The sequence below is a fragment of the Engystomops pustulosus genome, chromosome 1, assembly GCF_040894005.1.
Source record: "Engystomops pustulosus chromosome 1, aEngPut4.maternal, whole genome shotgun sequence".
Taxonomy (NCBI): domain Eukaryota; kingdom Metazoa; phylum Chordata; class Amphibia; order Anura; family Leptodactylidae; genus Engystomops; species Engystomops pustulosus.
Genome location: NC_092411.1, coordinates 268931167 through 268947172, shown reverse-complemented (window position 1 = coordinate 268947172; position 16006 = coordinate 268931167). Strand labels below are relative to the sequence as shown.

General features: G+C 43.7%; 1 protein-coding gene across 4 annotated transcripts in view; it reads right to left on the bottom strand.

Moving 5' to 3' along the window:
• SORCS2 (sortilin related VPS10 domain containing receptor 2) overlaps window positions 1-16006 on the bottom strand; it is a 661827-nt gene that overhangs the window by 52131 nt on the left and 593690 nt on the right. For all 4 annotated transcript variants that reach the window (XM_072126131.1, XM_072126132.1, XM_072126133.1 and 1 more), the window contains exons 10-12: window positions 6312-6458; window positions 3970-4072; window positions 1538-1614 (exon numbers count right to left, since the gene is read on the bottom strand). In XM_072126131.1, coding sequence (XP_071982232.1) covers window positions 1538-1614; window positions 3970-4072; window positions 6312-6458 — 327 coding nt within the window. The remainder of the gene's footprint in view (window positions 1-1537; window positions 1615-3969; window positions 4073-6311; window positions 6459-16006) is intronic.

Genomic DNA, 16006 nt, shown 5'->3' with positions numbered 1-16006 from the left:
TGGATTTCAGGGCTTTTACTGTGCTCCCCATAAGACATGTCTACTTCATTCTTTTGGTCGGTACGATCACGCCGATAACAAATTTGTATAGGTTTTAGAATGTTTTCATACATTTAACAAAAATTAAAACCTCCTGCACAAAAAAAATGTCATTTTGCCATGTTCTGGCGCTAATAACCTTTTCATACTTCGTTGTACGGAGCTGTGGGTGGTGTCATATTTTTGCAACTTTTGATGACATTTTCATTGCTACCATTTTTAGGACTGCACAACCTTTTGATCACTTTTTATTTAATTTTTTATATTTTTCCAAATGGCATGTATTTTCTGTTACAGGGTTAAACACAGTGAAAAACTGTTATTATATTTTTATATATCGGGCATTTTGGACATGGCGATACCTAATGTGTTTATGATTTTTACTGTTTATTTATGTTTTTATGACTTCTAGAGAAAGGGGTGGGGGTGATTCGAATTTTTATTTTTTTAATACAGTTTTTTAAAACTTTTTTTTATTTTTACTATTTTTCAGACCCCCCCCCCCCATGTGTACTTTAACCCTAGGTTGTCTGACTGATCCTACCAAATACTGTCATACTACAGCATGGCAGTATATGGGGATTTTGCACATCATACGCACATCAAATAGCATGACAGCCTCAAGTCTTTGTGTGACCCAAGGCTGTCATGGCAAAGGATCTCCTCTCCCTGATGACGTCACGGGAAGAGCAACGATCCGAGCCAAGATGGCAGGGCCCAAGCACCGGCTCGTTAATCAAAGGGTCAAGGGATCAAGGGTCACTGGATCAAAGGGTTAACACCTGCTAACGCCGCATGTTTGCTTGATTGTAAAGCAAACACTCGATGAGTATGAATAGGGCTCAGCCCGTGAGCCCGCTTCATACTCCCCCTAACGCCACAAGACGTTCAGGAACATATTTTTGTGTTAAGGGGTTAAATATTGGCTTCCTTAAGGGGCGGACCCTGGGAAGCAAATGGATGATTGGTCACGCCTGGTTTGCGCCACTCAGCTAGGAGGGGTGCAGCGAGTGCTTTAGAGGTGTGGCCTGCAAGTTTTGTAATGTTGAAAATTTATTAAAAGTTATGAGAATTATATAGTTACCTCCCTAGGGATTTGGGTTATTGAGCAGCCAAGATGTTTTGATTGTTATTATTGAGTTGATGCTAATACAATTTCATATTTTTCAGATTGTATTTTGAACATTTTAAATAAAGCTGTGACCATCGCCATTCCAATAAAATATCTTGTGTCATTGTATTATTGTAGTTGGCGGTGGTGAAGCAGATTTTTCTTTCCCTTTCTGGCCCAAAAAAGCCTGACTCAGCCATTGGAGGATCATTTCTACTGTAAGATGAGGGGGTGCAGAAGAAGAGGCTGCACTGGTGCTTGAAGTGTCCCCACTTTCACATAAGTAGAAACTAATATTAGAAATTTCACATAATAGTCAGGCCCACAGATTTTCGAATGGAAATACAACCAATCTCCTCATACACGCACGGATCAGGACCTTCTCACCTGTCTCCATGTCTTCCCACAATCTGACGTAATGTACATTTCTTCCTTATACTCCACCAACTGTGAGCCCAGATTACCTGCAGATTACAAAAGACAGTTATTAGAATAAACAATAACATTACCGGGGGCTGTGTGGGGGCATTACTGGGGGGCTGTGTGGGGGACAATACTGGGGGGGCTGTGTGAGGACATTACTGTGGGGCTGTGTGGGGGACAATACTGGGAGGGCTGTGTGGAGTCATTACTGGGGGGCTGTGTGGAGACATTACTGGGGGCTGTGTGGAGACATTACTGGGGGGCTGTGTGGGGGACAATACTGGGGGGGCTGTGTGAGGACATTACTGTGGGGCTGTGTGGGGGACAATACTGGGGGGGCTGTGTGGAGTCATTACTGGGGGGCTGTGTGGAGACATTACTGGGGGCTGTGTGGAGACATTACTGGGGGGCTGTGTGGGGACATTACAGGGGGCTGTGTGGAGACATTACTGGGGGCTGTGTGGAGACATTACTGGAGGCTGTGTGGAGACATTACTGGGGGGCTGTGTGGGGACATTACTGGGGGCTGTGTGGAGACATTACTGGAGGCTGTGTGGAGACATTACTGGGGGGCTGTGTGGGGACATTACTGGGGGGCTGTGTGGGGACATTACTGGGGGCTGTGTGGGGACATTACAGGGGAGCTGTGTGGGGACATTACAGGGGGCTGTGTGAGGACATTTCTGTGCGGCTGTGTGGGGGACAATACTGGGGGGGCTGTGTGGAGTCATTACTGGGGAGCTGTGTGGAGACATTACTGGAGGCTGTGTGGAGACATTACTGGGGGGCTGTGTGGGGACATTACTGGGGGGCTGTTTGGGGACATTACTGGGGGGCTGTGTGGGGACATTACTGGGGGCTGTGTGAGGACATTTCTGTGGGGCTGTGTGGGGGACAATACTGGGGGGGCTGTGTGGAGTCATTACTGGGGGGCTGTGTGGAGACATTACTGGGGGCTGTGTGGAGACATTACTGGGGGGCTGTGTGGAGACATTACTGTGGGGCTGTGTGGGGACATTACGGGGGGCTGTGTGGGGACATTACTGGTGGGCTGTGTGGGGACATTACTGGGGGCTGTGTGGAGACATTACTGGGGGGCTGTGTGGAGACATTACTGTGGGGCTGTGTGGGGACATTACGGGGGGCTGTGTAGGGACATTACTGGTGGGCTGTGAGGGGACATTACTGGGGGCTGTGTGGAGACATTACTGGGGGGCTGTGTGGGGACATTACTGGGGGCTGTGTGAGGACATTACCGGGGGCTGTGTGGGGACATTACAGGGGGCTGTGTGGGACATTACGTGGGGCTGTGTGGAGACATTACTGTGGGGCTGTGTGGGGACATTACGGGGGGCTGTGTGGGGACATTACTGGGGACTGTGTGGGGACATTACTGGGGGCTGTGTGGGACATTACTGGGGGCTGTGTGGGGACATTACTGGGGGCTGTGTGGGACATTACAGGGGGCTGTGTGGGACATTACGGGGGGCTGTGTGAGAATATTACTAGGGGGCTGTGTGGGACATTACTGGGGGCTGTGTGAGAATATTACTAGGGGGCTGTGTGGGACATTACTGGGGACTGTGTGGAGACATTACTGGGGCTGTGGGGACATTGTTTAGTGTAGGTATTATGTTGGAGGGCAATATATGTCAGGTTCTTTATAAAGTTTGCGGACCATGTGCTGTTTGTGTATATATGGGTTTTATAGATTTTACAACATGTTATTCTAGGAAGCATTATTTTTACTTATTTGTATACACTCTTACGCACATACACTCATTTATATATGCATTTATACATGTACACAGATCTGTACCAGTAGCTGCGGACCACATGGGAGAAGTAATGGCAGGAATTAGAGATGAGAGATCCCTAGTCCTATTTCCCTCATGCACACATTTTTGATCTGAGCTGCTGGTCAGGTGTGTGCTGTGGATGATGTGCACTGTTATATACATTGTACAATGTGCTGCAAATATGTATATAACAGTGAACCTCCCTTCTTTAGTGTGGCAGATTGAATGGCAGGGCCCCCTGATACTGTAGGCCTCATAGCAGCTGCTACGGCTGCTATCCTTGTAGCTATGCACCTGATCGCTCCTCCTATTTGAGATGGTTTTCTTTTTCCACTGAAACTTTCTACAAAAACTTTTGAAGAAGTGTCTATCACTGAGCAAACAAGGCCTGAAACCACCTTCCCAAGAAAGCCTTACACGAAAATTATGCAGATAAACAACCATATAAAATACATAAGCCAAAAGGTTCCAAGATTCCCCAATGTGACCCGCACAATGACAAGGATGGTTTTCATGTGTGTCCCCATAGATAAACCCTACATGAAAAGCTTATTCTTGCAACTACAGTTGTGATAAAATGTAATATAAAAGACTTACCGGCTCCCATAATCAGGCCCGGGGCTGTGTCCTTGGTATGGACGGTTCCTGATACGTAAGGATTATCTGCCCAGCGGAGATGAAGGTGAAGGTGGCATTCAGGCTTTCAGGATAGAAGAGAGATCAAAACACAGATAATTATTCCATTAAACATAGTTCACTGCAGACGCTTGAGTTCTCCAGGAATCTAAAGTAAAACTTGTGTATCCAGAACAGTATCCTGAATGTAAATAGGGACTTATGTTGACCTCTACCAAAGCCTCAAATGCTTATCTATCGGGACGTCCTTCTTGTCCAAACAGGATACAAAACCCCTAAATTACACTGATTGGACCTGGAAATATAGATAGGTTTCTAAATAAAATATATAATTTTTTTTTTAATCGAACTTTAATTCAATCTTAATTAATGTTTAATTGAGTTTTTAAAGTTTTTGGTGGATTTTTTTTTAGATCATCCTGATGTGATCAGAAGAGCTGACTAAAGGCATCATGACAATTTTTGAAGAAAATTGTAAACAAACTAGATATTTTTGAAGAAATCTAAGTCTCTAAATTTTCGGGGGGCCTACAATTCCCACAATAGGAAAATAATGCAAAAATGTGTGGTCTAGAATGAAAAATATATTGTTATATTGGAGCAATGGGGGGAGGGGGTCCAAGAACTGGGAAGTCGCCCAGCCCCCGATATTCTGGTGTCATGTCTTCTGAGTTTTCTACAAATTCCCTCCAAAATCTACAAAAATGTACTGCTACCTCTAGGAACCCCCCAAAAAATAAGCTAAATGTAAATTTTATGAGTCTGGTGTATTCAGGAGCAGTGTAATCCACCTCCATCTGCCTGGCCATTGGGGTATTCAAAAATACATAGCAGCCTGTTATTCTGTATTGTGATTAAAAAGTTACTCAAGAAGTACTTAAAGATGAACTTACCCTACATTCAAGTTCAGGTTTTGCAGCCTGACCTGGGCATATTGCTTATGGTTGAATAGCCAGTCTGGAAAATGGATGCCCCAATCACAGCCATGGATTGTTTTTAGGGAAGTCAATTTGCCCCCCTGGCTGTTCAGCCGCCAATCCGGCAATATTGTGAGGTACCAAGAGGAAAAAAGTGTAGGAAGCTAACGTGGGGCACTAATAAGCCAATTCATATACCTCACGATATATACCGGCCTCACTTTGAGGTTTCCGGTGGTTTTGGAGCTGCTTGACTAAGCCAGCCCTCCACTTTGGTTAGAGAAAACCATTTTCCCGGACGATTGAGAACACATCCCCGGATTGGGCTACAAACCGCATCAGGTGGTCATCAGGTAAGAGGTTTTCTTCTCACTCACCACACCACGGCTCTAACAATATTACGCGCCGTCCTCTCCTGTTGTTTTTTTTTGTGTTCCTTCTACAATCTGGCAATATGTCTGAATAAGACGACTGAACACTGAACCCGAACTTGAATGCTGGGTCTGCTCATCTCTCCTCATAATTGCAAGTACAAGTAATTGAAGTAAAGAAACTGTTGATCTTTGGTCCCTTATGTTCATATCTCTCAAAAATCACAAATCATCCTGTAAAATAAGGTCCACTTTAACACAATCGCATCAGTGCCGACTACAGTCAGTGGACCCCCATTAGTGCCAATTATTCACACTGTTCTAACTGTTCTGATTGTTTTGCTCCCATAACGGTGGATAAAAATGCAGGCCCCAATACTAGTGTGGACATAGCCTTAAAGGAAACCTACCCCTTGAAGTGGCAGGTTTCAGAAGAAAACTCCGAGCACCAGCTCAGGGTGAGCTGGTGCCGGTGCTTATTTTTGTTAGTGTTTTAAACCGCGGTATCGCGGTTTAAAACACTTTTTAAACGTTATAGCCGGCGCAGGCAGGTACACGCTCGGCGCTTACCATGCGCGCGGCTACATAGGAAGTGAAGGAGAGCCGCGCGCATGGTAAGCGCCGAGCGCGTACCTCCCTGCGCCGGCTATACAGTTTAAAAAGTGTTTTAAACTGCGATACAGCGGTTTAAAACACTAACAAAAACAAGCTCCGGCACCAGCTCACCCTGAGCTGGTGCTCGGAGTTTTCTTCTGAAACCTGCCACTTCAAGTGGTAGGTTTCCTTTAATAGTTAATTTCCATCTCAAATCTAAGAACATATTTTGACAATTTTTTTTTACATTTTTAATTGGTGGAACATCAGTTGTTAACATTAAGGCAGCTGTTCTGTCTAGACAGTGTGTAGGTATAGAAACTTCTGCTACAGTAAATCGGCATCTGGAGGTACAGAAGAAAAACCTAAAATTAGCCGAGTGATTTACATCATGTATAGAATAGATATTATTGAAAATTACCGGTTTGCAGTTGGTTTGTTTCCCCGTCATGTCCACACTCGGTGGAGTCAGATAGTCCCAGTCACGGCCTTTGTTATAGGTTATAAGAGTTGTCACTTTACCATCTATTTTTTGATTGGCCAGAAAGACACCTTTGACTCCTCTGACCTAAAAAGGAAAAACACAGAGCCGGGTTATTTAAAAAACAGAAAAAATGGTGAATACTCTGTTTTCTTCCTCTTCTGGTAGTTCCTTGGGGGTTGAACAATCTCAACCTCATTCTTGGCTCTTATTATACTGATATGTCCATATTTTTACTATTGTTTTTTACCCCCCTCCATCATTCCTTCTTTATAAATCTCCTTTATAAATTTAAATTATTTAGTGTTCGATTTTGTCAGATTTATATAAATTTTGGTGCACACCCCCTTTCCTGTGAGCAGAGTCTGCTCCAGGGTTTAGTAGGCCCCTGGGTGACAGAGCCTCAGTGGGCCCCTTGGCAATAAACTCACATGGGGGCATTAAAAATTCAGAAACTAAAACAGTCTCCTGTTCCCTAAAATATTCCCTAGTTTATCATCCCAAACAGCCTCCTCATGGTTATTTTATATAAGCCCCCCTTACACCCTATGGATTCAATAGATACAGTCCCTCGCTCCCTCATGGATTCCTTATGTACAGCCTTATGTGGGCCCCCAGCAGTTCTGGCCCCGGCACTTTCGCAGCTATGCTCAGTGCTGACGCCGGCCTTGCTGTGAGGACATACCCCCTTTCACTATCCTCTCTTTAAGGTATGAGGACCTTTTTTGGGCAAATCCATAAAAATATAATGACAAATTTGCCCCAATGTCCGAGTCAGAAGACATACACAAGTATGCAGATCAGCCCTCAGCATCCCGATTTATTTCTATATGTATAACGGCCATATCATCTATCGTCAAACAATGTAATACAGGCGGTCCCCTACTTAAGGACACCCGATTTACAGACAACCCATAGTTACAGACAGACCCCTCTGACCTCTGGTGAAGCTCTCTGAATGCTTTACTTTAGTCCCAGGCTGTAATAATCAGCTGTAAAGTGTTTGTAATGAAGCTTTATTGATAATCCTTGGTCCCATTACAGCAAAAAATGTTAAAACTCCAATTGTCACTGGGGCCAAAAAATTTTTTGTCTGGATCTACAATTATAAAATATACAGTTTCGACTTACATACAAATTCAACTTAAAAACAAACCTCCGGACCCTATCTTGTATGTAACCTGGGAACTGCCTGTACATAGAAAAGACAGTTCTCTAAATTTAATAAGCCAACATTTTTTCGTATAAACATCCAGGTTTTTCTCGTCAGTCACTGGAAGCGAAATTATAGTTTAGATTTATAAAGATTGTAGGAGCTTAAAGTTCTGGAAGACAAAGATTTAAGACAATATTTCTCCTTCCAAGCAATAAACTATACGTTACAGCATCAGCGTGTGGAAATGGAAAATATGTTCACTTGAGAACCTCATGAAAAGAACATTATACGCGGATATAGGAATTTATGTGCTAGCGTTCATTGCCTTATAAATCTTCCGATGAGCCTGGGGTCATGTGTTTCCTAGAGGTTATACAACATATAATATTACTATAAGGGATGGATTATGGGGAAGTCTCCTGGAACGTGTGCCCCGGGGCCCCCACCACTTTCCTCTTAAAGAGGCCCCTAACCAATTGCGGATTATAATGTGGGCGCTTCAGATGGTCTCATGGCCGCCCAAACGTCCACTATACGTGCATAGATAGAATCCAGTTGGTAGTAAGAGACTGACCTTGATCCCCCCCCACATACTGGTTTATTTGGCAGAGCAGTATGCTCCCTGCTCTGCCATAGACTGAGGCGTGCAAAGGTCGTCGAGGTCCTGACGCAGGTGCCACAGTGACATCAGAAACTGTGAGGTCTAACTTCTGGAAGGAGGAAGGGGTTGTTCCAAGCACCAGGGGCAGTTTCGATGGCAATAATCCAAATGAATGTAGAAACTGTATGCTGGTCTTTCACATCTGTCTTGGTTATAGAATAGCATGCACTAGCAACAGTTGGTAGTAGATGACGGTGGCCCTTTAGGTCACAGTGGCACACTATGATGTCCTGAAACCACTTGGTTACCATAGTGGTCCCGAAGTCCACCAGCCACATACTGGGACAAAAATATTGCCAACTATGCTGGATGTTTTTTTTTTCTTACATGTCTCTCTACTTCAGAACTCTTTTTGGAATAATGTAGTGGGAATAACACAAAATAATTAACTCAAATTCCTGAGTGCTGATAGCTTCACGATAATCAGAGTTGGACTGGGATTCCATGGACTTGCCAGATAAAATTATTCTTCAGGCCCACTATTTGTCATCCATTAATAAATAGAACATTTGAGCCTTCCAATTAGGTTGTCTTCTGCTGTATCTGTTGGGTCCAGTAATAGGCTAGAGCCTGGGCCCACTGGAGGATCCTCTGGTGTTTTTATGGACCAACACTGGTGATAATGATGAAAAAGGGGTAAATTCACAAAGGTCGACTTGTAAAATAAAAAAGAATGACCACACACTTGTCTGTTCTGACAGGGACCCATCACTGCTTTTTGGGCTCTACATGACCACTGAGCCATCAGCAGTCGTCTGATATAATACAGGGGGTCCCCTACTTAAGGACTTACAGACGACCCCTAGTTACAAACGGACCTCTGGATGTTGGTCATTTCCTGTACTTTAGCCTTAGGCTACAATAATCAGCTATAACAGTTATCACAGGTGTCTGTAATGAAGCTTTAGTGTTAATCCTGGTTCTTATGACAACCCAACATTTTTAAAATCCAATTGTCACAGAGACAATGGCTGGGGTTACAATGATAAATTATACAGATCCGACTTACATACAAAATTCAACTTAAGAACAAACCTACAGAACCTATCTTGTACGTAACCTGAGGACTGCCTGTACTGCCATTTTAGCTCAATTATGGAAGTCAAGATGCCAGAAGTGACTACTGTGGCCACTAGATAGATGTAGGCAGAGACTATGAGGATCATCAAAAGCAACAGCAGATCCCCCATAAAGAAGTTATAGGTAAACTTTATTTTTACTATTTTAGGCAGGGATTTTAAAGAAATATAATAACTTGCTATCCAGTGTGTAAGCAGGTCAGCTGAGACTTCACATACATCTAGACAGACATAGTGAGGACCAATGACGGAGCAGTGCTCGACCATAGAGAAATGCACAGCAGAATATTTTTTTTTTTACAAATTCTAAGTTATTTGAAGGAGTTTTAAGAAAAAAAATTATAAATCTGGGCGATGGACAACCCCTTTGTGAGCTATCCAGTATGTAGGTTGATTGAAGCCTGACATTGGACGTCATTTACTAAGGGCCCGATTCGCGTTTTCCCCACGTGTTACCCGAATATTTCCGATTTGCACCGATTTTCCCTGAATTGCTCCGGGATTTTGGCGCACGCGATCGGATTTTGGCGCATCGGCGCCGGCATGCACGCACCGGAAATCGGGGGGGGGGGGGGTGGCCGAACGAAAACCCGACGGATTCGGAAAAACCGCCGCATTTAAAATAAAATGTGTCGCGAAAATTGCACTTACCTTCACTAGGAATAGGCCGGTGAATTTCAGGGCATTCCAGCGGACTTCCGCCACCTGGTGGGCGGCGGAGGAACTGCCTTAATAAATCCCGGCCGGACCCGAATCCACCGCACAGAACACGCCGCTGGATCGCGAATGGACCAGGTAAGTAAATCTGCCCCATTGACTCAAATACCTGAGACATGGAAATAGTTGGAGCCACTGATTTGCCATTTTTTTGGCTGCTTTTGCTAATGTTGGTCATTCTTTTAAGAGGGTTCACCCTAATCTTTAGTTCCAAATTTTTTCTATATAGATTCACATATCTGTTTACTTGCAAGCTCCGGAACATTCCCGGTTCTCAGCAGGATTATTAGGCGTTGTATCTCCTCCACCTGGCAGAAGACAATCATGAAAATAAACAGACCCTCATATCTTTCTATTCTTTCCGCTATTTGGGTACATATGTTCAGAGCAAATTAAAGCTGGAACTCATTAAGTGTCGATGGCCTATGTTGTGCATTGTCTGCTTGTATATCCCCGGCCCTGGGTTCTTCCTCTGCAAGGCATGAGATCACAAGAGGACAGGCCTGGCATCCATCCACATACTAAAACATGTTTTTTTTCAGCAATTTGTGGTTTTGGAATAAAAAAAAAAGAGAAGAGTAGAATTTTGATTATTTCGAAAATTAATGACTGCCTCACATGGAAGTCTGGCAGTGGTGGGGGAACTTCACTACTTACACCAAGGAAAAATAATCAAATATGATTTAGAGCGTCTTACATTGAAATATCCCTGGCTACTCTATTTTTTGAGATGTTCCTCCAAATGGAAAAATGAATTCTTAAAGGAAGACGGAGAGACACATTTATGGGTTTGTTCTCACCAGGCTTTGGAGTAAGTGGAAAAATGGCTTATGGAGGTTTTTTTAAAAAAGTGCCATCAAAGTCGTGGTTTATGGATTATTTTTATGGGATGCAGTAATGTTTATACCATACCTTATGAGCCATCTATGACAGGATGACTGCCTCCCACAAAATCAACACACTCCCCTCTTACTGTTTTGCAACTTTTTGGCAACATCGTTTTACCCTAGTGGTATTTCTAAGACTACATTCACACTGCCGTTGCCCGCCCGTACCGTAGCGGGCAACGGCAGTGTACGGGGAGAGGAGGAGGAGGTGAGCGCAGCTCACCCCCGCCCCTCTCCATAGCAACCTATGGCGCACGTCGCCGTATTACGGGAAAAGATAGGACAGGTCCTATCTTTTTCCCGGGGTACGGAGCGGTACGGTGCCGCACGTGTGCGGCACCGTACCGCTCCCGTAGGGTGCCGTGCGCCCATAGGAGTGTATGGGGGACGTATATCGGCCGTATATACGTCGGCCGTATATACGTCCCCCATACGTTAGTGTGAATGTAGCCTTACTCTATATGATTCTTACTACAGGTGTATGAATGACAAATCAGAAACTTCTTCATGTCTGAATTATGGTCAAGTCTGGTGTCCAAACCAGAGGACACAGTTTGGTGTCATACCCTCCATTTATATACAGGGCCGGAGCCAGCAGCCGCCATACCGGGGCAAGTGCCGGGACCCATAGCTATTTGGAGGGCCCATTTGAAGAAGAGGAGATGTGTCCTAGGGATTCAACTACCGGGTTATATTATTATTAATATATTGATATTGCCACTTTCTCTACGGCAAAATTTGGGAGGTATAGCAAAGAGGCCCACAGAGGCTCCATTACCCTGGGGATAGTTAGACCAAGTTAAACCTGGAGCCGACCCGGTTTATGTACACAAAAATTGGATCAAATAAGTTATCTATGAATCTTTCCATTAGACAAAGGCCTTAGAACAAGTCATTGGGGGAGATTTATCAAAAGAGTCTGAAAGCACAACTGGTCTCATGGCAACCAATCAGAGCTCAGCTTTCATTTTCCTACAGCAGTTTATAAAAGGAAACCTGAGCTGATTGGTTGCCATGAGTAACCAAAACTCTTTTGAGAAATGAGGCCATTGTCTTTCAAGTAATCTCCATATGGCCCATATATGTTTTCTACTGGAACTTTGGGACCAGCAGGCCAATCATAGTGGTTAGAGGCATTAATTGGCTGGATTGGCTGCTTGGCGGGAACGTGTCCGAACACTGAACCTAAACTTCGGGGTCCTCTCATCTCGAATCAAGGATCATCATTCCCCAATGACGTCATGTGGAGTGATTATCCTCAGGAAAATGGCTGTGGGCGCCAGCACCAATCACAGGTGTCACCGATGGTTGAGAATTCAGGTTTGGGAACTCAGCCGAACCCGAAATTGATTGGGTCTGCTCATTCATGGTCACCAATCATGGTATAACAATACTTACTAGAGGCAATAGGCTGGCAGTTACACTGTTCTTAGTTAAGGTAACTAGTGTATGTTCATAGTCTTCCCTCCCTCTAGGTTCCTCGAAATCACCTTGCTGGTTGGACAGTTTCGATGACAACAATCCAAATGAATGTAGACATTGTATCCAGGTCTTTTAACCTGGGTAACCTTATGGCCTCTGTCTGGGTGAACTCTCTCCTGAAGTCTCCAAGCCACATACTGTATGCATGTACACATAAAAATATATTTTTACCCTCATATCCTACAACAAATTGTTTGCTCTACTTTTCTGGATCATTCGGGATTCAAGAACACTCAAGGAACCTGGTTTCCATGCCCCGCCCCCCACAGATACTACACCAGGCGTAACACAATTGTATCAACTTTGTTCCACAGAGTTGGTCCATTGTGGTTGGTTCATTTTTGAAATTTTTCGATATGCTGCTGGTACCTCGATGACCGATCCATCATGTCCTAGGGCTTTCAAGGCTTAAACTTGGAAACCAAGCTATAACATACTTATTATACTTATTATTTCCCACTCCGGTGGTTCACCCTGTCTGTTTACCTTCCTGAGCAGGTAATGGAATTGAGATGGGGAGATGTGGCATATGATGGCAGCAGCCGGCTGCTCTAATATGATATTTATGGTAATCACAATTCTGCAATTCTCTTGACTTTGAAATAATCTACTGCAAATGTAACCTGGATTTTGAGTACTGAATAGCCGGCAGTGTCTACAAGACCTGAGACCCCGTATTACAGCTCAGCTGCCTGCTCATAGTTCACTCAATCGCGGTAACTGCAAAGCTATTACAGTAATTAGTGTAATTAAATGTATTTTTGCAAATGATACTTGACTGCTGTTATATATCCCCTAGTCCATTATGTCCTTTTCCGGTAATTTGCAGAACAAACTAAAAAAACAGATTTTTGCAAAGTGATAACTAATATACAAGAAACATCAATGAAAAATTATTTTTATTATGTTTAGGATTAGAAGAAAACACTATGGGGGTCATTTATCTGAGAATTTTATACTTTTTCCTTTTATTTATGTGACTTCTTGGGGCACATTTGAAATATTTGCACCTAAATTTGCGACTTTTCCACCCGCCTAGCAAACCTAGCCCCGCAAGAATTTGTCAGTGTTGTGTCTGATTTATCTTTATAATACAAAAGCGAATGTATGAAAAATTTTGGCACAAATCGAGGGTTAAAAAGTCACAAATTAACTTCAGTCCTGACCAGACGTAGGAAAAACTTTAGAAGAGTTTGAGACTTTTGTGTGCGATTTTTTAATAATAAAAAGTCACAAAAACATGAACATGGGGAACACTATTAAAGGAGCAAGCTGAGCTATTATTTCACTGGGGGGGGGGGGGGGGGGCATGGAGCCATCATCAAGTTCCCACCCAATTACTAACAAATATACTGTATATACTCGAGTATAAGACGGCCCAAGTATAAGCCAAGGCCCCTAATTTTACCACAAAAACCTGGTAAAACCTATATTTTTTTTTACTTGAGTATAAGCAGAGTTTGGTTTTTCAGCACATTTTGTGCTGAAAGACTAGGCTTATATTCGAGTATATATGGTAAATGAACTATACAATAGGTTCACATTTTAAAGGGAACCTTTCAACTCTACTAAAAGACTAAAGAATTCTTGTGTTTCCCATAAAACAGAAATTCGGGAGAATCGTTACTTGAAACTCCATGATATGTCAACTGAAAACGTCAGTGGGGGGATCCAAGATGGCGGCGCTGTGACTAAAGTTTAATGGTAAAGGGTTAAAACCTGCAAGTGTGATGTGTGGGTGCTGGCTGTATGAAGCAGATCCTGCCAGCCCTCTCCATACATTCTTAAGAGACATGTAAACATACGTCACATGTTGTAAAGGTGTTTAATGGCGCTGGCTTAGCCACTGTGATGTGAACGGGGATCAACGATCCGAGACTATATGGTGTGGAAGTGCAGCATGTAATGTGTTAATAAGAGATGATTACGATTACTTTTCAAGTTTGGTTCCGGGGTTTGGTGTGTCCCGCAAGACCCAGACATAGGGGCTTATTTACTAAGGGTCCACGGCCGCACTTTCGTCAGATTTTACGTCATTTTCGGGGATTGCACGGCTGTGACAGGTATTTAACAGAGGATTGTGTCACACGCAATCAGATTTTGGCGGAACTGCGCCGGCTTTCATGCAGCAGAAATGGGGGGGGGGGCGTGCCCTCAGACGATCCGACTGATTCAGACTGAGCGCGGGAATTAACATTCAAACTGCGTCACAAGCCCAGGCACTTACATGCACCAGGAGGAAGAAGGTGAACTCTGTCGGACCTGAGCGGGGAAGGGACACATGCAGGATATCGGGCGCATGATCTTAGTGAATCGCGGCACAGGGCATTATCGTCGGTAAGTAAATGTGCCCCATAATGTTCAGCTCTGCAGCCAATTGGGCAAATTGATGACCCTAGCATCTAACCGTGCCTTTGATTGGCCCAGGGTTTCCCTCGTTGCCAATCACAGCTATGGGTAGTGTAGTAGGGGCTGCACAGCTGCCAATCCAGAAATATATGCAGGTCGTGGTCGGGACGCACCAGAACCCCAGGTCCACTCATCTCTAGAGTTAACAATCGTGATCGGTGCTGTATTTACAGCATGGAGGGGGGGGGGCATTGAACCTGGATATCTAGCTGATGTCCAGAGACCAGAACTGTCAATGTTGGCGCCAACAGAACCAAACATTGCAGTTCTGGTCTGTTCTGTGTGCCTTCTGACAATATGATACTGGCAGAATTGATCGGATTGATCCGAGTACACATGGAACATGCCCCAAATTGATTATGGCCAATTATTAAAAAAATTCAAAGGGGAAGCAACATAGTAACTGCACAATGATATATAAAACAAGATGATGCATTATGGCCTTAGACAAGCCTAGTCTATCCATCTAACACGTATGCAGGACTCTATGGGTCTGCCCGATACCGAAACCCACGCAGCTGTTCCCGGAGCAGAGGCAGGTGACGCATAAAATCAACATATCATAGCTGTCGTTATTTTACATGTGGATTTCAATTATATTTATGGGCTGAGGTGTGAGCGGAGGGCAGCTGGGTTTTTATAGATGTTCTAGGTGTAATTACTGCGAGCAGCATGGAACGTGATACCTATTATAGGAGGCTGCTTTACACTACGTGCTATAAATCGCTTCCCACTAGGCCGCTCCTTCTTTATTTTGCTGTTTTTGACTAGTTTATTTTACTTTATGGCATATAAGATGGGGTCTGATAAGGATTCATTTTATTGTCATATTATTGGCCTCTCCAGTTTCCGGTTGATGTATCATAATGTCATCTTATTTAAAGGGCTGTTCCCCATCTGGATATTTTTTCTAAACATAAGACTTTCCTTTTTCTACATCCTGTTTTTTTTCTGTAGACTGATTTTTTGTTGGTAACACTCAAAAAGGTCCAACTTAATTTGGACCTATAGGAACAGGTTTTTTTCTAATTCTACATTTTTTTCACCATCGATATCCTAAGCCTATCATTTTTTCATTCCTCTCTAGGTAACGGGTTCTTTTTAGCAGGACCAGTTGCATTTTTGAATGGCACCATATTTGAGTTCCCTACTGAATAACTTGTGTCGGTAGATGGAAAAATGCTGCAGTTCTGGTTTTGCCTTTTTTATGCCGTGCTATTCACTGCATATTTAATGTCCCACAA